Source organism: Cydia splendana, chromosome 9 (assembly GCF_910591565.1).
Source record: "Cydia splendana chromosome 9, ilCydSple1.2, whole genome shotgun sequence".
Classification (NCBI taxonomy): domain Eukaryota; kingdom Metazoa; phylum Arthropoda; class Insecta; order Lepidoptera; family Tortricidae; genus Cydia; species Cydia splendana.
Window position 1 is genome coordinate 6,436,004 of NC_085968.1, and position 26,101 is coordinate 6,462,104.

Below are 26,101 nucleotides of genomic sequence, written 5' to 3' on the forward strand. Positions count from 1 at the left end.
GCGGCCCCCTATGTTCATGCACGGGGCCTCATCGTAATGAGTTTTCATTCTAGTTTTATTAAAATTCAATTTATTCTCTTGCTGTCGGTACTTTGAAATGCGTGAAATGAATCATAACGTCAAAAAAAAATAGAGCTGTCATGTCATAGTGTCTATGGGCTATCAAAAATCTGAGGGTATTGAACAACACCCAGACTACATCAGATAAAACCATTTTTAATTATTGGTTACCGAGTGTTTGTTCACCTGAAACCCAGTTCTGGCTAAACTTTAATCATGGGTCAGATCATGGGTTCATTGAACGCTCGCGATGTGGGGCTTGTCATGGACGATAAGCCTACCTTCGACCCGCAAACTGGTTTTGCAATTAAGCGAAAACAACGAGGTATTCATCGGATAAACTGGATTAAATACACTTAAATCGGCAAAACACAACTTAGTACTTCATTCTTTAAAGAATTTTAATAATTTGTTTGGTCTGGTACAAGTTTTACTGCTATTATATAATTGTTTTTCTACAGGTTATAACCACAAACTTTGTTGATTTTACAGAAATGGTAGCGAAGGACGAGGATCTAGTATCCGCTCGAATCCCCCCGAAATTCCGCGATTACTGTGCCCACCATTTATTAGAATACCAAGTGTGCAGATACGATAAGATGCCAATGCTTTACAAGTGTGCCCATGAAAAACATAATTATCTGAACTGTGAACAACAAGAGTAAGTATTGGTCTTATATTCGCTGTATTTTCTGAGAAAGATATTTTTATTATTTAATTTTAAGTTCTGGTGACAAATGAAATTTTGACTGATGTAGTTGCCGCTATAACAACAAATACTAAAAAGTAAGGAACCCTCGGTGGGCGAGTTCGACTCGCACTTGTCCAGTTTTTCATAATGACCTCTGTCATTTCTATTTCAGTTGGTCCAAAGTTAACTTAATCTCTAGCTTAATCTCTCTTCTATTTGTGCCATATTTTTGGTTATAGATGCTGAATGAGTGATTTAGCCAATCTAGGAATAATTATGGAAAATATGTTTACTTTTATCAACTTTCATGCATTCAAGAGTCCTTTAAATCACTGCATAAAATAAGAAGAAATGAAGCATCAATAAAAGTACCTCTTAGTCCAGTCTCTGTTACAGAATTGTTATAAGTTAGATAAAACTTCTCCGAGATAATTTGAAGTAGCATGATTATAACTCATTATATAATTTAAAGCTTAAAGTAATATATGATTTGTTAAGCCATACTTAGAACCTCATGTAGTTATTTGAGGAAATATTATGTCTTGAGAAATGTTTTTCATCAGTAAGAAATTTCCCATAATAGTGATGATTGATATACAATTCTACATTGTCTTGCCCTGATCTGACCTGTCCTGAACTGTGGAAACAAACTTTTACTATTTCTCAATGGGCAAGATAAAGTGATTGGCAATAATGTTTCGTTTCAATGGTAGAATATTTGAGTTAAAGGAATCTGAAACAAAAATTAAAACTGGATGAATTATTCATTACAGTTAATAAATCTCTATTTTTAAAAACCTTTAAATTATTTCCAAGAAAAGTGTTTTATTAATTTATTTTTAAATGATTACAGCTATGTTCTGCGTATGAAAGAATTTGAGCGTGAGCGCCGCCTGCGAAAACGTGAGCAGCGACTTGTTGGTGCTGCAGCATAAACCATTGGAAGATACTGTAGTTTTACTTGTTAAAATATACAATTCATACTTGTGAATGTAAATAGATCATCAATTAAATCCTTGTTTATTTACTATTTATTTTTAACCTTTTTTTTATAATAAAGTAATTTTAAAGAAGTAAAGAAGAATTCAAACAATCATTCCATATCAAACCTAATGGAATTATTCGAATTTGTCAGTTACAGTAAGGGTTGTACCTGGTAAGTAACCTTTTATTTCATGGCAAATTACTTTTATATATTTAAGCTTTTTATGACCAACCTAGGATTCCTATTCGAAAAAAGGCATTTTCTTCCCTGCTAGGAGGGATCAAAGGGCCACTTTTATATTGTAGGACAATTTATTTTGCATAATCAACATGGAAACGATAATGATTTCCTCATAGGTGATGCTGATATGAGAAGCAGTATAATGTAGCACATAGTAGCAAAATTATTTTCACCTTGGGCGTTAACAGTTGAATCGCTCGCTACGCTCGGGATTACGTTTTAGAATCCTTTGCTTCGTTCAGGATTCAATGTACGCCCTCGCTGTGAATATGTCATTTGTGACACAATCTACTATTTCCATACAGTTGACAGAAAAATAAACCCGTACAGTTCCGTATTTGTTTCAACTCAAGTTGTCTATAATTTAGTATAAGTAATCATGAAAACCAACATAACAAAAACAGTGAGTTTGCTTTCGTCTCGTAACATTTTTTTACTCAGAGATTTTGAAAATAATAAGCAACGAGTCTATGGTTAGCGAATGACAACACTAAATAAAATCAATAATGTTGCCATTGTCTAAAAAAAATTGCTTCCGTAACTTACACCGTATTGATGTAAGTCAACAAGGATGTGTTTTGTATCCCAAGTTATTTATGAAGAGGTTAAAGTGTCATGCACGATTCTATCAAATGACATGCAATTACACACCTTAAGAACTATGGTCACCCAAGAGTCATCTCATAGCTTTTCTTGTGACATCTTCTGACAATTTTTGTAAACACACGCTTGTCGAATAGGCTATTTACTGCGGAAGTAATGGCTTCCCTAAAATTTAATTGCAGATATTATTTTGTAGTGATAATTAACAATTAAACAACAATATAATGTAATGTTTTCCGAATTGAGGAATTGCATAAGGTGAATATTATAAGGTGTTATCCGGCTTATTTCACCTCCTATTTATACAATTTCTCTAAGCCGTGAAATAACTACAAAGAACGTAAGGATCTTGAAGAGAGATTTGTAATGTTTGTTTATAATATATGATTAAAAACGATGTCACTGTTTTTAAATATAAAATTCAGTTAAATCTGTATGTAATTTGTTTTAGGATACCTTGTATGAGAATGACATTTTGAGTACGAAATTTCCTCTGGCGTCGCGGGACATGAACGAAAGATATTTGGATTTCGAAGCGTGAACGAGAAAACCATGAGTGACGTGAGCGGCAGCAGTTCTGGCAACAAGAGAAAAGGAAAAAGTCGCGACGAAGAGGGGTCTGATGAGGACACTTGGGACAGCGACGATGACGATGATACTATAGCCAGGATCCAGCGGGCGCATTTTGCTCAGGCAGCAGCCATGCGCGGCCGCCGGCGCTCCAACCCGCGCCCGCGGCCCATGAGCAACAAACGGAAACTAGAAGCAGTCAAACAATTTCACGATTTCACGAAAAAACTCAAAAAAGACACTGGTGTAGCTATAAGAAGTCTTGTTGGTAACAATATATTAGAGTTAAGTGATTTTACAAGTGAGGACAGTCAATCGGATAGTGATGGTTTGTCAGAGGAGGAGTTTGTGGTTAACCCAACTGCTGTTGAAGAGTTAAACCAGGATGACGAAAGTTACATAGATCCAGAGACTGGTGATATTGTACAAAGTAAGAAGAGTGATGAAAAGCCGCCTAAACCCGCCAGTCCACAGCCAGAGCTTGTGCCTGCCGAAGCGGAGTTACCCGAAGAGAAAAAAACATTATCTATAAGTGATATTATTAGTGATGGTGACTTAGATTTAACTAAAAATGTGGAGATTTCAGAAGTTGAAGAGAGTGAGTTGTGTCCAGAAAAGGCGGATGAATTATTAGACATGAAAAATGAGGAGAACAGTCAAGATTTTGACATTACGGAAAAGTTGAAAGAAATGGGTGAGATTAGTGTTAAGCCAATAAAGAAAGATGATGAAGAAGAGAAAACACCGAGTGAGGAAGAAAAGAAGACAGAGAATGATGAAGATGTGAGTATTAATTGTATTTTTATAAACCTAAATCACTACTTATTGTTCAATGTTGCCTACTTGTGACTACTTGTACAGAATTTTGCTTCCTTATGTAACTTGATGTTGTTATCACACTGAGCCAAAAATTATGATTTCAGCTGTCTATGAATGGAAATGTATGACTAATTAAGTATTTATATTTATTTAATTTAGTACCCCCAATACATACCTTATTGAGCTTACAGAACTAGGTTGAACTGATTTGATTACCCCAGAATAATGATTTGTTTATTTGTAAAGGTTATGATGTCTTCAGTTTTGTTTAACCAATAACTACTTATTATTGTATTTAATTGATAAAGCCTCTTATTTTTAGAAAAAACAAAACTCCAATGCACTCAATATGAGACGGAACATCCGAGATGTGATGGACGAGAAGAACCTAGACGCATCTACCCTGGCTGCACAGCGGCAGGAGTCAGAGCGTCTTGCGAGAGTCCAGGAGCAGCAGAGGATCATCAGAGAGGTAATTATTACAATATATACTTTGATAGGATGGATGAATGTAGGATGCAGTCAGAATAGGATGTCAAGTTTTAGTGTTCTTTACATACCCCGCACCAACTATGCCACTCTGTTTGGCCTAAAGGTTGACTGGTAGAGAATGCCGTGTGGCATTAAGTCTGCCTTTTGTCACTGTATATTCTTTACTGTGCAATAAAGTTTAAATAAATAAATAGGACCATAACAAGCCTAACAAGGTGGACCAAAGATGTAAAATCTAGTTTAATTTGCAAGTAGGAGAACAATAAAAAAAGCATTAACTGTTGGATGTCAGGAAGTGACTTTAGATCCAATGTCAGTGCGTCTCACTCTCTCATTAAGCAAAATGTGGGATGCAATACACATTGGACAAAGAAATTGGATAAGTTGATGTGACCACCCTGAGGCATACCTTAAAGATCTCCAGAATGGCTGCTCACTGGTATAGACTAGGGTCCTTCTTTTAGCCGACATAATGATAATGTCAACAATTCCTAGTCATGGGTAGGAAAGATGGTGCCAAGGGCCAGTGGCAGACTATCACAAAGAGATAGAATGCCACACATACCTAAGAGCCCGAGATTACTAAGCGCCACTTGCACCATCCCACTAACCCAGGGTTAACCGGTTAAACCATTAACCCAGTGTCAAATTGTACTGGTAACCATGGTAACTCCAGGTTTAACCGGTTAACTCTAGGGTTAGTGAATGGTGCAAGTGGGCCTAAGGGTGTTAGACCCTGCATCTGCGAGCCTATAAAAATGCCTCATGATCAAGACCACCCAAGGGGCACCAATAAGATGCTAGCCTAGCGCTGGGATAACTTGAGGTCAGTTAATCTGTTGCTGTCAGAACCTGCACCCCTCTGTTACAAGAAATATAGTTTAGTTACTTCCAAACAACATTTCTTATTTTTCAATTGATACCTACATGTACACCCTTGAATCATTTATTTAAATATTTTCAGGTACAAAAACAAATAGCGATAAATCGGCAGAACAAAATACACCAGAAAACGTTATCACTATTACAAGGAGGCTCATCCCTATTAAAGAAAGGGCCTGGAAAACTCAAGTATGTATTCCTAAAAATATTTTTGTCTGAAATTGGCCTGTTATTTGGACCACCTGGTGCTTTCAAGGTGTGTCCAGAGTCTGGACTCTAGATCTAGATCTAGTTTGCTGTAGATTGCGCGCGTCATACGTGCCTTGATGAGTTACGCTACTTAGGTGCGCAATCTGAAGTAGACATGCGTGCACACTCGCAGATCTGGATGCACCTTAATAATGTTGTACTGAAGTATTTGTCTGAAGTTACATTTGATAATGGGTGAATCAAATCAACTTTTTCTTGTCACTCATTGCCATGGTTTGGGTCTCCTTCGTCACTCTTAAAACCCCAGTTTTATGGTATTTATTATTACCAAACATGCATTTTTGTGTTATTTATGACCGCGCTGTAATTTATGATCACAATGAGTCTTCAATTAAACACGTTAGTAAATTGTTATACAACATTGCTTCTAACAACTGTGGTAGTGTAACGAAAATATTGGGACGAAACAACAACAAGAAATAATTGATCCACCCTAATATTGAATTGTTGAAGAATCTGCACTTCTTTCTGAAACTGCTACCACCAACTTGTAAATAAATAAATATTAGGGGATATCTTACACAGATCAACCTAGCCCCAAACTAATCAAAGCTCGTACTATGGGTGCTAGGCGACGATATACATACAGTACATACTTATATAGATAAATAGATACTTATATACATAGGAAACATCCATGACTCAGAAACAAATATTTTTGCTCATTACACATATAAATGCCCTTACCGGGGTTCAAACCCAGGACCATCGGCTTTACAGGCAGGTTATTTAACTTAAACCACCCATGTTTTTGATTCTCTAACTTATATGTTATATGTTTTTTACAGCCTACCAAACACAGTCTTGGTGAAGCTTCCATCTGGCGAGATGAAGAAGACCACAATGAAGTCAGGTCAGGTGGAGGTGACCAAGATACCAAAGCCTACGACGTCTGGCGCGTCCAAGTCCATGAAACCCGACCAAAAGACTGATAAGAAAGAGGTAAGTCCATTAGATATATTCTCATGGCCCAACAAGAAACAATTTAACTTTCCTTTGGCCATTATCTAATGGCTTAACAAAAAGAGATGTGTCTCTAAAGTCTCTATACACAGTGGCTAAAAAATAACTGCATTCCTGTTGACAAGGAGGTTTTGGGATTATACTAAGCAAATTTTACTACGGGACCAACCCTGAAACCTCCCTGGGAACGGGAATGCAGTTATTTTCTACCCTGTTTATGTAAAGCCCCGTCTCCATATCGCGCGGCGGCCGCGCGAGCTTTGTTCGACCGCGGCAAACCTGTATTTTGGCTCGCGAGCCAATTTTGGCACCATCTTGAACTATAGCGCGTCCGCCGCGCGCGGCAGGCGATCCGACGATCGACCACATTATATCACAAAAATTAATTATTCGGAACCAAGTATAGCCAAATAGAAAAATGATCTGTTGCGATAATCACTAGATTTACTGTTCCATAGAAACTGTTTAGTGCCGTATAATTTAATTAAAGTACGACACTTTTCATTATCCATGTATGCGGCCGCGCGAGCCAACTGAAATATATACACATCCGTCCCAACTGCGCGCGAACGTTCCTTTGCCGCGCGTCGAAAAACCAACAATGAATGGTTCTATGCGCGGCGCGCGCGAGCGCGCCAATGATCGAGTTGGCTCGCGCGGTATCCCGGTATCCATTGCGCGCGACTGCCGCGCGAGCTAATGTTCGATAGCTTGCCGCGCGATATGGAGACGGGGCTTAAGACGAAACAGGAGCTGAGTTTTAAATATTTTAGGTAAATATACCCGTCTCGCTAACGGAAGCGGCACCTAAAAGTAGTGCGATAAGGACAAGGCGAAAAATCCTGCGTAAAAATCTCAAAAATCATGGTTTCGTACTCCTCTGTTTCCTCCTCCAAAACTTAACCAATCGTAACCAAATTTGGAAATCTAAATGATTATGAAATTATCTGTGTCGGACCGTTTTGCTTATTTGGCTAATTGATATCAGTTTTGAATGCCACGCCTCTCATTGCGGCATAGTAAATTAGGCCATTTTGGCCATTTTTGAAGGGCTCTAGCGCCTTAAAAAACAAAAATATCAAAAAAAGCAAAACGGTCCGACACAGATATTGACAATATTAATCTGTATTGAAAAAAATCATTGCTCTAGCTTCAAAAACCACGGAGGAAAACGAGGAGTACGTTTGTATGGAGAAATGACCACTCCCGTTGGCTCTTAATAACAGGTACTTTAGATCGCGAACTATAGATATATTTGTATTTGGAAAAATAATTTTCCAAATCGATTCAGAAATGACGGAGTTCTGTTTTGTGTCATCCATACAAAAAAAATACGGTCGAATTGATTCACATTACAACCCCACTGCTTGCCCCCTGCACTGGTAATTGCTTACCATCAGGTGATTCTTCTGTTCATTTGCCTCCTCAGATAAAAAACAACTTTACCCTTTGTGCCCTTTTTAACCGACTTCAATTTCATAGAAGGAGGAGGTTCTGTATTCGGTTGTGGCTATTTTTTTTTTTTTTTTTTTTCTATGTACGTTCACCGATTACTCCGACATCCGTAGTCCGATTTGAGTAATTCTTTTTTTGTTTGAAAGGAGCTACCTCCGAGTTGGTCCCATTTTAATTTGGTTCTGTTCTGATGATGGGATCCATGAGGAATTGAGGGAACTCCTCAATTTTTAAAGGCACATGCATGGTGTTTTGGGCGTTTTCTTAAGCAACTCGAGCATTTTCTCCCGAAAACCACCAATTTGATGAAGTAGACCTGATGATGATGATTATTTTGATGATAATGATGATGATTTCTTTAAATGTAAGTATGTTCAGCGATTACTCCGGCACCTGTGATCCGATTTGAGTAATTCTTTTTTTGTTTGGAAGAAGTTACCTCCAAGGTGTTTCCGTATTATTTTTGGTTCTGGTCTGATGATGGAATCCATGAGGAATTGAGGGAACTCCTCAATTTTTAAAGGCACGTGTTAAGTGATTTCGGGGTTTTCTAAAGTAACTCGAGCATTTGCTTCCGAAAACCACCAATTTGATGTACTGCAACTGTAGCCTTACCACGAGTTTGACATTGACACATTCGCTAACAAGTCGTTATTCCCTAACAAGATGCATCTAAATGTAACTTTTTATGCATCTCGCTCACACTAAGGTTAGTACGAGCGAGATGCATAGGAAGCAAGTTACAAACATGCTAGCGAATATATCAATGTCAAACTCGTGGTAAGCTGGTAAGGCTACTGATCGGGGATTAGGGTTAGGAGTTAAGGGGTCAGGGATTAAGGGGTCGGGGAATGGCGGTTGAAGGGTTGCTGGTTCAGGATCGAGGGGTTCCTGGATCAGGGGTTGATGTGCTGTGAGGTTGAGTGATCGGGGGGCTGAGGGATTGGGTCAGTGGCGGGGCGGGCGGATGGATTTAGTTGACAGGAATTATAATTTCCTAGACGGACTCGAGAAAATTTCTGGTTCAGGGTCGAGGGGTTCCTGGATCAGGGGTTGATGCGCTGTGAGGTTGAGTGATCGGGGCGTTGAGGGATTGGGTCAGTGGCGGGGCGGAGGATGGATTTAGTGTAGTAGTGACAGGAATTATAATTTCCCAGACGGACTCGAGAAAATTCCTGATTACATATTTATTAAAGAAATAGGTACACGAATTTAGTGTTAAACATGATCTTGTTTTTCATTCATGCGTCGCGCTCTTAACAATGCGTTAAAACTAAAAATGGAAAAATAAAAACTTTTTACAAAAAAAAGCAAACCGACTTCAAAAAGGATGAAATAAAATATTATCCTTTTTGAAGTCTATGCGTTACCAACTGATATGTTTGAAGTCGGTGCCAAGCCAAGTAGTAACAATACCAGTCAAAAATAATCAGCTTTATGGCTATAAATCCCATTAGAACTGTACTAATAACTATTACAAATGTGTAAGTAATTCTGTCTGCCTCTTTGTCACCTTTTCATGGCTAAACAACTGAACCGCTTTAGGTGAAATTTGGCAAGAAGGTAAATTTCTTGAATTGTTTTATATTTTGAAATGTAGTCCTCTGGATAAGGGACGGGAAATTACTCAGTCCCAATCTCACACTTGCGTGCTATAGACTGTTCGAGCATTAGTAAGAAATGCTCTTTAAAAAATACGACGGAAAAAAAATGCATTGGATTTCCACTAATGTGCCGACAAACATGGTACAGACTGCGCCAAGAAGGTTTGATCGTGTGTTCTGAGGTGTGTTCTTAGATACAATCGACGTCAAAGATATGTTTACACTTTTGCACCTTACACCTTTGTTATAAGGCGAAAAGTGTAAACATATTTTTAACGTCGACTGTACCTACAGAAAGTATGTTCATTGTCGTCGTGTAAGGCAATCCAACGTAGGTACATCCTTATCGAATCGCACCAAAATCATGGTATGCTTCAAAATTTGGCTTGGCACCGACTTCAAACATATCAGTTGGTAACGCATAGACTTCAAAAAGGATAATATTTTATTTCATCCTTTTTGAAGTCGGTTTGCTTTTTTTTGTAAAAAGTTTTTATAGCATACTAAATATATCCAAATATTCCCCCAACCATCAAATGTATTATTTTTTTACAAATGGAACATCATGCTTTTAATTTTAAACTGCTACTGAGTAGGTACACTAAGGATTTGTTAAATATACCTATTCCTATTGCTAATGTTCGCCACTTAAACTTTGGGTGGGATAATTCAACTAACAAGTAATAGTAATATTGTTTAGCGGCAGAATGGTAGACCCAATAAGAAATGGCGAGACGACCTTAGACGCATTGCTCAATGACTGGCCAGAAATCGCCCCAAATCGGGAGGAAAAAGAAGTATGTAGCGATAGGGTAGATTCACATCTATCAGAACCGAGCCGCGTTTTGTACTCGTATATGAGAAAACACTTGTTGGTAAGAAGAGGCGTACGCATAGGAAAGTTGAAAACATGCATACTAACCAACGGTTTCTCATGTACAAGTACAAAATGCGGCTTGATGCTGACAGATGTGATTCCACCCAAAAGCGCTTACGAACAGAGAACCCGCCTAGCGGGTCGCTGGCAGTGAATGTGTTAACTAAACTTGTACCTTATGTTGCAGGTGGTAGAGATCGTGGACAGCAGCAGTGGCGAGGAGTCATCGTCGTCGGGGTCCGATTCAGATGATTGCATTATGCTGTCTGACTCAGAAGCCCCGAAGAGCCCGGAGGTTGAGGAAGATCCTCATAATTCGGGTAAATATTTCTTATTACCTACACTTCGAGTTCTGCACAGACAGATGACTGAAAATGGGTTCTAATGAATTAAGTTAATTTAATGTACGCCATACCGCTTACGTTGGACAATACAGTTATCACAAAACATATATGGCGTATTGTTGTTCTCTCCAGGTCGCAATTCTCAACCGATCCTCGTAAAAGGCCATAGTCGGTTTTCCATAGTAAGTTGGCCCTTGAGTCAATTTGATTCGGGTTTTTTTTTATGAGTACCTGTTATGGTGAAGAATATTTTTGCTGAGTATCAACATCCTACTAGTGACAGTTTTTGACTTATGATTTTATTATTTTTTTTCTTTAATGTATTGTTTTTCGGGATGTATTCAAGCGACTTGCTTCAATTAAAAAAAAAAATGTTCTTTATTTAGGTATGCATCGATACTCAAAAAACGAATACCAGTTGTCATATAAAAAAAAGGAAAAGAAAGCAAAACAAAAATAAAATATTTTTTTTATGTCGTGGTGAAGTAGTGACATCTCTAATTTTTTTTTCTAGTTGTAGGCGAGACATTGGCCTACTACTTCCCTAAATATCAAAATTTTCCAAACGGTACTTCCTGTCAAAAATTTGCAATGTGTGTGGTCAAGTTCTGTACTCAATCGGTGTTTATCAATGTAGTATACAAACTCTTCGATTCTGTTTGCGATTTCTTATCAGGTTGTCGTATTTAAGAGTAAACTGCCAATGACAACTTAATGTTTGTATAATATACCACATTGAAAAATACCGATTGAGAACAGAACTTGACCACACACATTGCTAATTTTTGACAGGAAGTACCGTTTGGAATATTTTGATATTTAGGCAAGTAGTAGGCCAATGCCTGGCCTACAACTAGAAAAAAAAATTAGAGGTGTCACTACTTCACCATCACGTTATAAAAAAAAATGTTTTAGTTTTGTTTTGCTTTCTTTTCCTTTTTTTTATATGATAACTGGTATACGTTTTTTGAGTATCGATGCATACCTAAATAAAGAACATTATTTAAAAAATTGAAGCAAATCGCTTGAATACATCCCGAAAAACAATACATTAAAGAAAAAATTTAATAAAATCATAAGTCAAAAACTGTCACTAGTAGGATGTTGATACTCAGCAAAAATATCCTTCACCATAAGAGGTACTCATAAAAAAAACCCGACTCAAATTGACTTAAGGGCCAACTTACTATGGAAAACCGACTATGGCCTTTTGTCAGCAGTTTTGATAATAGCCGGGTCCACACAGAGCGAGCATACGCGCGAGGCAATTTCCTCGCGCACAAAACGGTCAGTGTAGACCCGGCAAATTTTATGTAATTTCTATGTCGATTCACTTTTAAGCTATGCAAGACAAACTCGTATTAATTTGTCTACGGCTTTTATAAAGTAATCATTATTTTTCAGGTCTCCACGTAAATGACGCTTACAATACGCCGGACGAGCAAGGTCGAGTTCTCATAAATTTGGGACATCCCGAAAATGAAGAGGATATCTTCCTAGCTCCTCAGATAGCACGGATTATAAAACCTCATCAGGTATATCTTTATTTTTTACACTGGAAAAATTGGAAAGGTGGTGCTGAATCCGAGTACTGTAAGAAGTCGTTAATAGGTTAATATTTTGAGTGCCACCGGGATAAATCGCGTTGATTAAGGCCATTAACGTCCAATTCTGAGACGCCACAATGTCATGTTAACTCTAAGCTTTAAAGCTAACTTTATCATGGCTAACATATTTGCGGCTATGCGCCGGCTACTTCGAGCAACACGGAAGGGAGGCGGCATTCGCACTATTTCCCCTCTGCCGAGGTACAAGATTAGCGCGTCAATCTAATCTAGCGCGGGTAATAAAACTAGTTGCACTTGGATTTTTCACTAGACCTAGTCCAGACGCGCGCGTGAACACTGCTGCACAAAAATGCCTGTTTGCTCGGTTTTTCAAAAAGTCAAATTTACAAAAAATCAAATTTACAAAAAGAAAGTGTTACATTTCACATGTAATATTTTTTTTTACATATCATACGTTTAATTACATTCAAACACAATTATTATATTTTAGTCTCATGTAATTGTTGGATTTATCGATTTTGCTCGCTCAGTACAAATTGCGGATCGGTCGAGCGACAAATCCGACTTCTCATCTCTCAGAATACAATAACATACTTCAACGAAAATGTGTTAGTGTGCGTGTTGTGACACTTGTCACTCGTCCGTACACAAAAAGAGATCGAGGTTTGCAAGATTTGTCTTTGACGTGTGTCATTTTTTATGTATTTGTGTCGTCATTACAGATTGGATTTTGTATGTAAGTGTGTGAGAAGTGCGACTGTGTGCACCTTTCCCCCCGCGAAAAATGGCAGAAAGATTTGTACGGTGAGATATCGCTTGGGCCCCTCCCTTCCGATGTGTCGGAAGCCGGTGTTGCTCGAAGGCCGGCTATGTATAAAATATAAAAAATTTCGAGGTGTACCGAAACAGTCCAAATCTTTATTGATAGTAAACTTACACAACTTAATTTTCAGATCGGCGGCGTCAGATTCCTATTCGACAACATAATAGAGTCAGTTGAAAGATTCTCAACATCTACCGGCTTCGGGTGTATACTGGCACACTCCATGGGCCTCGGGAAGACTCTGCAAATCGTGTGCTTCTGCGACATATTTCTGAGGCACACCAGCTCCAAGACTGTGCTGTGTATCATGCCTATCAACACTTTGCAAAATTGGGTAAGTGCTTTTTAAATAGTTAAATCATTATTGCTGAGCGCTACTTCTATCTATGTACTTGTCTCGTTTTTTTCTGAGTTAAATTACTTTCATACACATTATCGCGAACATTTTACTCGCCCCGTACATTATGGATTTTTTACTGGTAAATAACATGATGTCATGACTGTCATTTTCGATGCAGCAGCAAGTGGCCATACTGTTGATTCTTACATGTAATTTCTTATATAAGTTACATGGTTGAATAAAAGACGTTGAGTAAAAATTTATCTTCAAACTTTTTGAAGTCAGTATTGAAGCCTAACATAAGGTCGCGGACTGTACAAACACGACCGGCAGCGCGGCGAGCGGCAAATCAGTTCCATACATCAGTTTTCTTACCAAAACGCGCGTAATTTCGTAGTCGACATTTAACGTCATGTAGCGGAATTTATCAGTAGTGCTAGTTGACAATAACGCGAACGAAAACTCTAATGCTCAACAATTTTCAGCTAATATTATAACCGGATTAACTAGAAGTCTATTTTCAACCCCTTGTGCTCGTAATATTAGATGTAAATTGTTTTAGTAGTACATTTTTCGTAGTTTAGTAGTACCTTGTGACATCTGGAGTCAAGTAGGGGTACTGATAGTTCCACTACTTGACGTTAGATGTCGACTACGAAATAATGCGCGTTTTGGTAAGAAAGCTGATGTATGGAGTTACCACTCTTTCTTTACGTGTATTAGAAGCATGATAGACAAACGATACCATGGAGCATTATTAAAATAAAATATGTGTTGTCAGGTGGCGGAATTCAACATGTGGCTACCCTTGGACGCGGCCACGAGTCCGCTGTCGGCGCACGGCGAGGTGCGCCCGCGCAACTTCCCCATCTACGTGCTCAACGACAGCCACAAGACGCTGCAGATGCGCGCCAAAGTCGTCAAGGTCAGTAAATAAACAATCTACTTTTAATTACTTTATCACTGGTTGCTCTATTTATTTACATTACTGGAGGAGAGGAGGAGGAGCGCTGGTGGCCTAGCGGTAAGAGCGTGCGACTTTTAATCCGGAGGTCGCGGTTTCAAACCCCGGCTCGTACCAATGAGTTTTTCGGAACTTATGTACGAAATATTATTTGATATTTGCCAGTCGCTTTTCGGTGAAGGAAAACATCGTGAGGAAACCGGACTAATCCCAATAAGGCCTAGTTTGCCCTCTGGGTTGGACGGTCATATGGCAGTCGCTTTCGTAAAAACTAGTGCCTACGTCAAATCATGGGATTAGTTGTCGAGCGGAGCTCTCATGAGCCGTGGCAAAATGTCGGGATAATTCTATTTATTTACATTATTTGTGGCAATAAATTACATTAAGCAATAGAATTCAAATATAATGGATAATTTCGTAATGTTCCCTAGCAGATGGTTGAGTTGTTAAACATTTTTGGACGACTCCTCACTAGTCACGACAAGACTTGTATTTTTTACCCCCGACGGAATGGAGACGTTATATGCGTTTAGGGTGAGAGGCTTTTAATTGTTTTGTGTTTTTCCATACAAATTTATTTATTATTACTCAAATAAGTGACACAGCATTACAGTAAAAACTAAGGCACTGTGAAACTACAAAATAAGAAACAAGAAAACAACAAAAAAACTACAAATCAATACCAAAGACAAATTAAACATTCGGTTTGGGCGACGACGTAACAGCGTGGCTCCGTTGCGTCGTCTGACTTGGTGTAGGATTCGGCAGGTTGCCCCGGTACCGCCGAAACACCACACCCTTCGGCCAGAAGTCCGCGCTTGCGGTTGTGGCCTGCAGCGGCCGCGGCACGCGCACCACAAATGAACTGAAGTGCACATAGTGACGCGACTGTAGCTGGTGCACCCTCAGCGTGTAGCCAGTCTTCCGGCGGACGTACTCCACCACCTCGTCGGCCCCGGCGGAGTAATGCAGGCGAGACACGTAGAGCGCCTTACTCGGCAAATGAAAGTTTCAAAATATTTCCAAAACAAGACCGATTTAGTTGCGGTTTTCCGTAAAGGATTTGTAATACACCAGACCGTTTAAAATGAGTTGCGTTCTCGCGCGCGAGTCCATCCTTGAAGTCGCGCAAGATTATATAATAGGTATGGAGTCGCGCGCGAGAACGCAACAGATGCTAGCAGGTCTGGAATGGCTCATGCTCCTAATAGTTCCTAGATAGATTTGAAGTCAACAGATGATTATGTTATAATTTTGTCGGGGTTTATAATATGTTCAATATAGAATTATGAATTATTAACCCTTGCTTGTTTCATACTAGGAATGGACAACAGTCGGCGGCGTCCTCATGATTGGCTACGAGCTGTATCGCCTGCTCAGCATGAAGAAGGACAAGAAGCCTCGTAAGAAAAAGAAAGCCGAGCTCAAGGCCGAAGAGAAAGAGAGGGAAGAACGAGAGAAGAACAAGGATAAACCGGACACGCTCAACGAGGATACTCAGGTATGTTTTTGTATGAGCTTTTATTTTTTGACCTATTTTCGTTTCAAGAAGAGAGTTATTAAAAGTAGAAGAGGTATAAAGTCTAGAAAAAACGTTTATTATGGCACTTCCACATTTGATACGTCAAAGTCTGTGCAGAGTTAGCATAGACGGACTCTGATATAATTCGAAGCAGTAATATATATTTTTACTAGGGCTCCGACGCTACGTTCCAGTCGAAGCTGTCCGACGACTCTAAGCTGGAGGACGGCGAGCCGGCGTGCAAGCTCGAGGCCGAAATAAGGGAAGAGATGAAGAAAGAAGAGAAGAAGAACGAGGACGCTCCTAATGACGAGGACAAGAAACTATTGGACGGTTAGTTTTTACTTTTCTAGGGCTCCGACGCTACGTTCCAGTCGAAGCTGTCCTACGACTCTAATCTGGAGAACGGCGAGCCGGCGTGCAAGCTCGAGGCCGAAATCAGAGAAGAGATGAAGAAAGAAGAGAAGAAGAACGAGGATGCTCCTACTGACGAGGACAAGAAACTGTTGGACGGTTAGTTGCACCTTAGTGGGGTCACTGTACTTATCATATGTCTGATCATGTCTCAGTCTTATTTTAAGACCACAGTGGTCATTTTTCTACAAAAATACAGACCAAAGACTACACTAGGGTGGTCCTTATTTCGTCGATGTTATATTTTTCATGTAAATATAACATCGACGGTCCAAATTTTCAAAGTGCGGTAGCGGCCTCTAAAATGTATTTAAAAATTCTGAAAAAAAATTACATTGGTTTTTTAGGGGTAGATTTTACATTAAGCGCTGGTGGCCTAGCGGTAAGAGCGTGCGACTTTCAATCTGGAGGTCGCGAGTTCGAACCTCGGCTCGTACCAATGAGTTTTTCGGAACTTATGTACGAAATATCATTTGATATTTACCAGTCGCTTTTCGGTGAAGGAAAATATCGTGAGGAAACCGGACTAATCCCAATAAGGCCTAGTTTCCCCTCTGGGTTGGAAGGTCAGATGGCAATCGCTTTCGTAAAAACTAGTGCCTACCTCAAATCATGGGATTAGTTGTCAAGCGGACCCCAGGCTCCCATGAGCCGTGGCAAAATGCCCGGATAAGGCGAGGAAGAAGAAGAAGAAGAAGAGATTTTACATTAAGCGGGTGCCCCGTAGAAAAATATAACATCCACGAAATAAGGACCACCCTAGACTATACTTTAAAGGGCAAATCATACGGTAGTTTACCCTTGCAATATGTATTTTTTTTTGTTTCAGAAATGTACGAAGCGCTAGTGAAACCCGGGCCAGACTTGGTAATTTGTGACGAGGGCCACAGGATCAAGAATTCTCACTCAAACATATCATACGCCTTGAAGCAAATGAGGACCAAACGCCGTGTCGTTCTTACAGGTGAAAGACACAAACTGTCATTTTAGTAAACACAGAGTTTAATCCTCTCGTCTAATCTCTAATCGTAATCATGCGGCCATTCAAATATGGAGCGTAACTACTGTCAGGCGTGGCTCACTCCGCGATTTCGTCGCGTCGTTACAAGTACATGCGGCACACACCAATTTTGGTGTCTAGTAGTAGTAGCTGCCGCGCACCGCTACGGAACGGACGCCTGCTCGTGCTTGCGCCACCTTGCGATCATATCTGTCGTAATAGACGTGTTTTGTTAGAGAGTGAAGCTTCTGTACCTAGTAGTATTATTTATTCTGTGCTACTGTATAGAAGCTTGAAATTCCTGACCTTTTTAAACTTAATACAAATTATTATTCAACAGGCTACCCACTCCAGAACAACCTACTAGAATACTGGTGCATGGTGGACTTCGTCCGTCCGAACTACCTCGGCAGCAAGACTGAGTTCTGCAACATGTTCGAGCGGCCCATCCAGAACGGGCAGTGCATCGACTCCACGCCGCAGGACATTCGGCTCATGCGCTACAGGGCTCACGTGCTGCACTCGCTGCTCGTCGGCTTCGTGCAGAGGTAACCGACATAGGACAGAAACTCTTTTTGAACGCTTACATAACCGGATCTGGGCTGTAACCGCGAAAATCGAACTTCGCAAATTGCGGGCATCTTTCTCTGTCACTCTATTAATTAATTCATTGGAGTAAAAGAGAAAGATCCCCGCAATTTGCGAATTTCGGTTTTCGAGGTAGCCCCCCTGACAACGTATCACACCTGGCCTTTCCGCAACTGGTTTGGTAAGAAAACAAACAGTCTTCAATTGCAACAACTTGTCCCGGTTCTGATAATTTTTTTGTATAACATTGTCTGCCTGTGACTAGCTGCTTTGGCGCACTTTTAAACAAAAACTATCTATACATACTTTAGCTGGAATAGGAAATGCCAGCATCTTACAAAACGACTTCTCTTGTACTTTTATGTCAAAATTGTCAAATTTTCCAGCTTTCTGTCTAGTAATGCACCCACTAATTGTACAATTTTTTTCCGCAGGCGATCGCACGCAGTACTCCAATCGACGCTGCCACAGAAGGAGGAATACGTATTATTGGTGCGCATGACGCCATTGCAAAGGAAACTTTACGACCGTTTCATGAACGAGGTCGTTCGCTCCACGTCTGTACCAAACCCCTTGAAGGCGTTCGCTATTTGCTGCAAGGTATGTGTAACTTTAGTTACAATTATTTCTTCTACTTTATTCAGTTTTTAGCTTCCTTTAGGACGGTTGACACTGGAAAACCTTAAACCCTGCATTGTAGCAAATACGCTGCAACATCATGAATAGTTTTATTCTAAATGTACAACTTAACTGAAGATTTTTTTTATGTAACATGTTTGTAAAACTACCATTCCATGACTTGTTAAATATATCTTTTCCATATTTAATGACATTGACTGGTCTACTGTGATTAACGTAGACCCGTTAATGTCATTAAATATGTGTATAAAACGCGAGAGTTTAAAGTGTTAGATCTTTTCTATGTTTGTGTCTAAAATCAGTTACTAAGGTTTTGTTGAATGTGTAATATTTTATCAAGATCTGGAACCACCCCGATGTTCTGTACAACTTCCTGAGGAAGAGGAGCGAAGCCAACGCCGCCATCGAGGAAGACCTGGACCTAGAAGAGCTCGGAGGCGTCACCAAGGCGGGGCGGGCTAAGAACAGCAAGAACACGCCTGGCAGGAAACCTGGCAGGCCTAAGGTAATTACTACTACACTGTTACTCTCACTTTGTGTTGATAATGTTAGAAGAGAAGTTAGAAATTCACGTTGCAACAGGCCAGATTCAGCGAAGCCCTTGCAAAAATGGTCCCATGTGTCAGATGAGATTTCATATAAAATTGCTTGCTTGTGTTGACGCTGTTGAGAAACGCAATAAGATAGCCAGAGAATAAACCATAGTCAATATATTGTCACTTGTATCCCATTTTCCCATTCCCTAAAGGGCCTCTGTCTTGATATTTTAACCCATTTCACCCAAATATCTCTTCACAGGGTGCCTCGAAGAAACCAGCTGCGACGATACCACCGAACACCACCACCGGCCCAGCGCCGCCGCGCCCCGATGCACCCTACGGGAATCCTCCCTACCCGCCACAACCCTACCGACCCGACCAACCTGGGTCCTACCCTTACAACTACCAGAACCAGCCTCCTGGCTACTATCCCCCCAACCAACAGCCTTACAACCAAAACTACCCCAGCAACTACTACCCGCAGCAGCCCTACGACAGCAACTACCCCAATCAGTACCCCCAAAATAACCCAGACATGAACAATCAAGGATACAACCAGAACTACTGGAACAACGGCAACTATTACAACAATCCTGGCTACTATAATAATCCCCAATACCCTAATAATGCCCCACCACAAAACTACACAGGGAACCCACCTGACTTCAACAATCAGCAATATCCGCCTAACTACAACCCGTCCTCAAATGACCAGCAACCCTATCCTGGTAACGCATTACAACCTTACCAAAACAACCAAGAACAACCAGGGACCAGTTACGGGAACCAACCCAGACCGCCGTATCAAGGGCCTTACCAGAATGCGCCAGGATTCCCGGAGTATCCTAACGGCCCACCTGGATCTTCGTATCCCAACAATCAAGCGCCCCCAGAAGCTTCGTTTCCTAATAATCAACCTTCAACGGGGCCTTACCCTAATAACCAAGCACCAACAGGACCGTACCCTAATAATCAACCGCCGCCTGGACCTTACCCCAATAATCAACCGCCACCAGGTTCTTCGTACCCAAATAATCAACCCCCACCATCCTCTTACCCTCCCAACCAACCTCCACCAAGCTACCCCAACCAACCTTACCCACCGCCATATGCCAATAACGAAGCTCCTTACGGGAACAACCAGCCTCCTTACAACTTCCCCGCTTATCCCAACAATTTGCCGCCTAAAGAAGAACCACAAATCAAATCTGAATCTGGTAACTTCCCAACCAATGACGTTAAGCCAAACGTTGGTCCCGGTCCAAACGGCGGCTTCGGGCAAAATCAATTCGATAATACATCTCCTTATTTGGGCTACAACAGTGGATCTAGTCAAGCGAACCGACAGATTAAGAACGAACCTAATCTTGGATTCCAACCTGGTGAAGTCAAGAACGAAACAGGCCCTAATGCAGCACCTTACGGGAATCCAGGTTATAATTATAACCAAACTAACATGCCAGGTTTTCCAAACCAAGATAATAGTACAAATGGGAATTATCCGTTCCCGTCCTATCTTGAAACGAAACCGCCACTCGGAAGTAATAGCTCTGGCAGTCCGCTCACATCTTGGCCTCTAGAATCAATCAAAACAGAAGTCGACAAACTCAAATCTGAGGAAAAAACTGAAACGAAATCTGAATCAGACGGCGAAGTCAAAATCGCCGATTTAGACACCAAGATGATTGTCAAAGATGAGGGGAAAAAGACTAAAGAAATATCCAGTCTCGCAAAAGACAATAAAAAGAAACCTCAAGATAAAAAGGAAAAGACGAGGAAATCTAAGAGCGATGCTTCCGAATCTGAAGATGAGGGTAAAAAATCTAAACAGAAAGGAAAAGGCAAGGAAAGCAAGAAATCTGACAAACCGAAGCCAAGGGGTCGACCTAGACTTGCCAAAGGAAGGAAAGACAGAAAAACTTCTAAGGAGAAAGAGGATTCAGAGTCTGAAGACAGTGAAAAAGAAGAGAAACTGAACAGAGAAGAAGAATTAGCCCTAATGAAGAAAGCAGAAGAAGTAACATATGATTGGGCTGCTGAACTGCTCAAAGACTATATCCCTGGTATTATAGAGAATTCCTCTAAGATGGAACTTTTCTTCTATTTGTTGAATGAGAGCATAAAGATGGGCGATAGAATACTGCTTTTCAGCCAGAGTTTGTTCACGTTGAACCTCATTGAAGACTTTTTAGAGAGGAATTACATTCCTGGCACAAACTGTTTGTGGGAGAGGAACACTAATTACTACCGTAAGTATTCAAATTGTCCCGTTTCTGTAATGCAAATGCATGATACCTTCTTAACAGATTTTGGACGAAGTATTTTATTTGTTTGTAAAACTTACAGCTAGAGTAACAAGTTAGCTAACTAATAATTTCTATGTTATGCTGCAGCTGTTTGAACTTGAAGTTATTCTGAAATGAGTTGCTACAATTAGGAAATAAATGGGAATACCAGTTTTGGCTTTTTAATATCATTATGTAATACGATACAGTATCCTTACGTATTTTTACTCCTTGTAACAATACATTTATATGAATAAGAAATTTATTTTTGTCGAAAGGCAGGGTTGAAATCTCTCTATTTTCTACATAATCTATTCCATTTTCTACACATTTGAAAGCCTTCTTGTGGCAACAACTGCAGAAAAACTCAATTTTCTATAAGTATTAACAAACTGCGCCTTTTCAGGTCTAGACGGCTCAACACACGCGCTAGAGCGAGAGAAGCTGATAAACGAGTTCAACGCCAACCCAAATATCTACCTGTTCCTGGTTTCGACGCGCGCCGGCTCGCTAGGAATTAACCTGGTCGGCGCAAACCGCGTCATCGTGTTCGACGCGTCGTGGAATCCCTGCCACGACACGCAGGCCGTATGCCGAGTTTATAGGTAATTACTGTTAACCATTGAAAATGATGACATTGCGGCATAAACTAAAAAAACAATGTTTTGTACAAAAAGTACATACAATATTATTTTTTACACACAGATACGGGCAGAAGAAACCGTGCTTCGTATACCGCTTCGTAATGGACTGGTGCCTCGAGAAGAAGATCTACGACCGACAAATCAACAAACAGGGCATGGCCGACCGCGTCGTCGACGAGTGCAACCCCGACGCTGTTCTATCTATGAAGGAGATCACTAATCTGTGTTTCGATAATGACGAGAAGGTAAGAATTAGTCTCTTTCTAGTTTGGTATTGCAACCGACAAATCAACAAACAGGGCATGGTCGACCGCGTGGTCGACGAGTGCAACCCCGACGCTGTTCTATCTATGAAGGAGATCACTAATCTGTGTTTCGATAATGACGAGAAGGTAAGAATAAGTTGCTTTCTAGCTTGGTTCTGTACTACGACCGACAAATCAACAAGCAGGGCATGGCAGACCGCGTGGTCGAAGAGTGCAACCCCGACGTCGTGCTGTCCATAAAACAGATCACTAATCTGTGCTTCGATAATGACGAGATGGTAGGAATTAGTCTCTTTTTAGCTTGGTACTGCGAATAAAATTCAACAAGCAGGGCTGGGCCAACCGCCTGGTCGTGATGTCGATGAAGGAAATTACTAATCTGGCGGCTTAGCACGGTCGCGTTTTTATCCCTTGTCACCATGCCTGTCACGTTCTAACAAGTATGTAAGTGCGAAAGGGACGCGCATAGTGATAGTCGATAAAAATGGAACCGTGCTGAGCCTGCTGTACCTACTTCGATTTCGATACAGATGATAAGGTACCGTCAGGTGACAACCAAAACTCACTAATTACCACCACAAGTTTATAGCCATAGTGAACTGTGTTATTATCTGGATAAGGTTGATTATTGATTAATTCATTTCTAGGAATTAGTGCGTTTTCGTTGTCAACTGACGATATTTGGTTACACATTGATTTTACATGTGTACGGTGTTCGACGCTGTTTCACTTAAGAAATATTTAATATATTAAAAAACCTCACAAATGTGAGTTACGAAATGAAATACAAATGGATTTACATCATGGTGTAATTGCTTTGCCAACTGGTATCAAGTCTATATTTAATATACGTAATGAAAGCAAACGATTATTGACATTAATTATCCAATTTATTTTTTAACCTCAAGTTTGTCGTAATTTGCTCAATACAGCGAACATAATAGAATCCTATTTACTATTATTTCGTATTGCCCTTGGCTTATTACTTTCTACTGTGCCATAGTAAAAAAAACTATTACTGAAGACACAAAGGCCGACGACTTATGATCTGATTGCGTAATTGTACCGTGAAGTTTTTTCTCCATATTCGTTGATCTGAAACTGGAATTAGTCACACAGTCGGCCGTCTCTAATTTTATTTGTATTGAAAAAAATTAGTTGAGTTGGTCAATTGTGTGTCAAAACTTTGTTGCGTATTTGTTTAAGGGAGATAATAATTATATTAAGGTGTTAGAAATATTTTTACTTGAAAACTAGGGTAACCAAACGTTATATATAATAGTTTTTTAGGGTTCCGTACCCAAAGGGTAAAACGGGACCCTATTGCTAAGACTCCGCTGTCCGTCCGTCCGTCTGTCACCAGGTAGTATCTCACGAACCGTGATAGCTAGACAGTTGAAATTTTCACAGATGATGTATTTCTGTTGCCGCTATAACAACAAATACTAAAAACAGAGTAAAACAAAGATTTAAGTGGGGCTCCCATACAACAAACGTGATTTTTGACCGAAGTTAAGCAACGTCGGGCGGGGTCAGTTCTTGGATGGGTGACCGTTTTTTGCATTATGGTACGGAACCCTTCGTGCGCGAGTCCGACTTACCCGGCGCACTTACCCGGTTTTTTTCTTTCGTTCTACCTTTCGTTTTGTTGACATTTAGAGTCGATGCTATGACTTCTAGAACTTAGTTCCAAAAGCTATGAATACTCTGTTGCTTAGGGTGGTATTCCATCTGTCGAATGTCATTGCGTCTCACTCTCGTATTAAGCAAAATGTGAGACAAAATACTGCTGTGTTCTTTAACTTGCCCAGCAGTGGTAGTATGGTACACATTGGACAAAGAAAATGGACAGGTGGAATACCACCCTTAGGAAGTGTCTATAGGGTTTATTGTAGAACCTACGAGCGACTAACATTAGTTGAAGTCTTACTTGTTAAAAGGGAGAATTAGTCTAAAAACTCCATAAGAAGTACTAACAGATCTAAAACTATTTGTTGTAGGAATCCGAGCCTAAAGACCTGTCCGAGCACAGAGACAAGTACCTGGACGTGCTGATGCAGGGCATCATCCAGCACCACAGCAAGCTGCTGAGCAAGGAGCCCTTCCAGCACGAGTCGCTGCTGGTCGATAGGAAGGAGAAGAAACTGTCTAGTGCCGAGAAACGATTGGCTCAGAGAGGGTGAGTACTGGAATCATGCAAAAATACGGATTTATAGATTTCTAGCTCCCTGTTGTTGAGTATATTTATTTTTTGCGTTGCCGTTTTAACTTGGATAAAACTGGTTTCGTATAGTGCGACAAAATAGTAGAAATTGAATAAAATGGAACTAAAAAATTACCATACTAAATTGTTGCTATGTTTAAGCATTTTACGTCAAAAATGTGACAGTTACGTAGGAAGTGGCGCCCTCAATAATTTTCTACAATTTTTGTCGGACTATATGTCCGGCTACGCTGCTGTTCTCCTCTTTAAGTCGCATTTCTCAACTAATTTTCTTGAAATTTCATGACCATGGGCTTGTAGTAACTTGTAATACAAATGGAAGTCCCTAACAAAAGCTGTCAAAAAGGGACTTCCAGTTGTATTACAAGTTACAAGCTTTTGATAAACAGGGCACAGGTTCGACAAGTATATTTATTTATTTATTTATTTAAACTTTATTGGACAAAGTATATACAAAAATGTACAAATGGCGGACTTAATGCCAAATGGCATTCTCTACCAGTCAACCATAGGGCCAAACAGACATCTACAATTGGTGCAGAGAGAGAAATATACCTATTCAGTGAATATAAAAAAAGCAAACTATACATATAAACTACATAAATAAATAAAATATATATAAACTACTACATATGGGATTGACGATTTTTTTTTGCGTGGTCTTACAGCTCACCGAGCCGCTAGTTTAAAAAATAAAAACTACGAATAAGTGAATAAAGTACACAAAAAAGTTCTTATATTACTTGGGTAATTATACCCTTAATTTTAAATGCTTATTTTGTTTGACGCAGATATGAATTAGAAAAGAAGGCAGCCCTAGCGCCCAAGCCGACGACGGCGTACAGGACGGTGCGCACGGCGGACGGCAGCGTGGTGCAGCGGCCCGTCGGCACCGTGCGGCCCATGCAGCACGGCGCGCGCTGGATCCCGGCCGACGTGTGGCGCCGCCAGGGCATGACCGCGCAGGAGATGACGCTGCCGCTCGGTAACTATCACACGTACAGCGTCGCATGGACACATTATTAATGAATTCATTCTCAAAGTGGCTATGCTATTTTACGGCTGGGTGTACTCGGTGCTGAGAGTGAGACCCGTGGGCATCATAGACCACTCATCAGACATAGGTGCAGCTCAAGGCTATACTGGCAGGGTCGCCCTGTATTGTTTGGCGTTGAGAAAAACCGCTTAGTTGACAAAGGTAATTGTACAGTCTATGTCAAAGATATCTGTACAATATTGCACCTTACTATTATTATATTCCTTTGTAATACGGCGAAAAATGTAAAAATATCTTTCACGTCGACTGTACATATCTACTGACTAATAACACGAAAGTTTCACGGTAAGGGTAGACATGCGTTAAGGATGGGTTTATGTACACCAGAACACGTAACGCAGCAGAAAACTGTTGTCTCACCAAATCTTATTTT

General features: G+C 40.3%; 2 protein-coding genes across 2 annotated transcripts in view; both read left to right on the plus strand.

The window, feature by feature from the left end:
• The first annotated feature begins 148 nt into the window (after positions 1-148).
• Positions 149-1,785, plus strand: LOC134793455 (NADH dehydrogenase [ubiquinone] 1 beta subcomplex subunit 7). Its single transcript, XM_063765030.1, has 3 exons — positions 149-385; positions 553-721; positions 1,605-1,785. Exons 1-3 carry the CDS (start codon positions 277-279, stop codon positions 1,684-1,686), a joined length of 360 nt encoding a protein of 119 aa, XP_063621100.1. The 5' UTR covers positions 149-276; the 3' UTR covers positions 1,687-1,785.
• Positions 1,786-2,432: 647 nt separating this feature from the next.
• Positions 2,433-26,101, plus strand: part of LOC134793485 (uncharacterized) — a 29,095-nt gene continuing 5,426 nt past the window's right edge. Inside the window, exons 1-20 of the mRNA XM_063765069.1 lie at positions 2,433-2,837; positions 3,031-3,932; positions 4,291-4,440; positions 5,425-5,531; positions 6,401-6,554; positions 10,699-10,831; positions 12,260-12,390; positions 13,377-13,580; positions 14,368-14,511; positions 15,872-16,051; positions 16,246-16,405; positions 17,316-17,450; positions 17,827-18,034; positions 18,509-18,674; positions 19,054-19,218; positions 19,512-21,501; positions 21,944-22,142; positions 22,243-22,426; positions 24,448-24,626; positions 25,463-25,656. Coding sequence (XP_063621139.1) covers positions 3,132-3,932; positions 4,291-4,440; positions 5,425-5,531; positions 6,401-6,554; positions 10,699-10,831; positions 12,260-12,390; positions 13,377-13,580; positions 14,368-14,511; positions 15,872-16,051; positions 16,246-16,405; positions 17,316-17,450; positions 17,827-18,034; positions 18,509-18,674; positions 19,054-19,218; positions 19,512-21,501; positions 21,944-22,142; positions 22,243-22,426; positions 24,448-24,626; positions 25,463-25,656 — 5,584 coding nt within the window. The 5' untranslated portion in view covers positions 2,433-2,837; positions 3,031-3,131. The remainder of the gene's footprint in view (positions 2,838-3,030; positions 3,933-4,290; positions 4,441-5,424; positions 5,532-6,400; positions 6,555-10,698; positions 10,832-12,259; positions 12,391-13,376; positions 13,581-14,367; positions 14,512-15,871; positions 16,052-16,245; positions 16,406-17,315; positions 17,451-17,826; positions 18,035-18,508; positions 18,675-19,053; positions 19,219-19,511; positions 21,502-21,943; positions 22,143-22,242; positions 22,427-24,447; positions 24,627-25,462; positions 25,657-26,101) is intronic.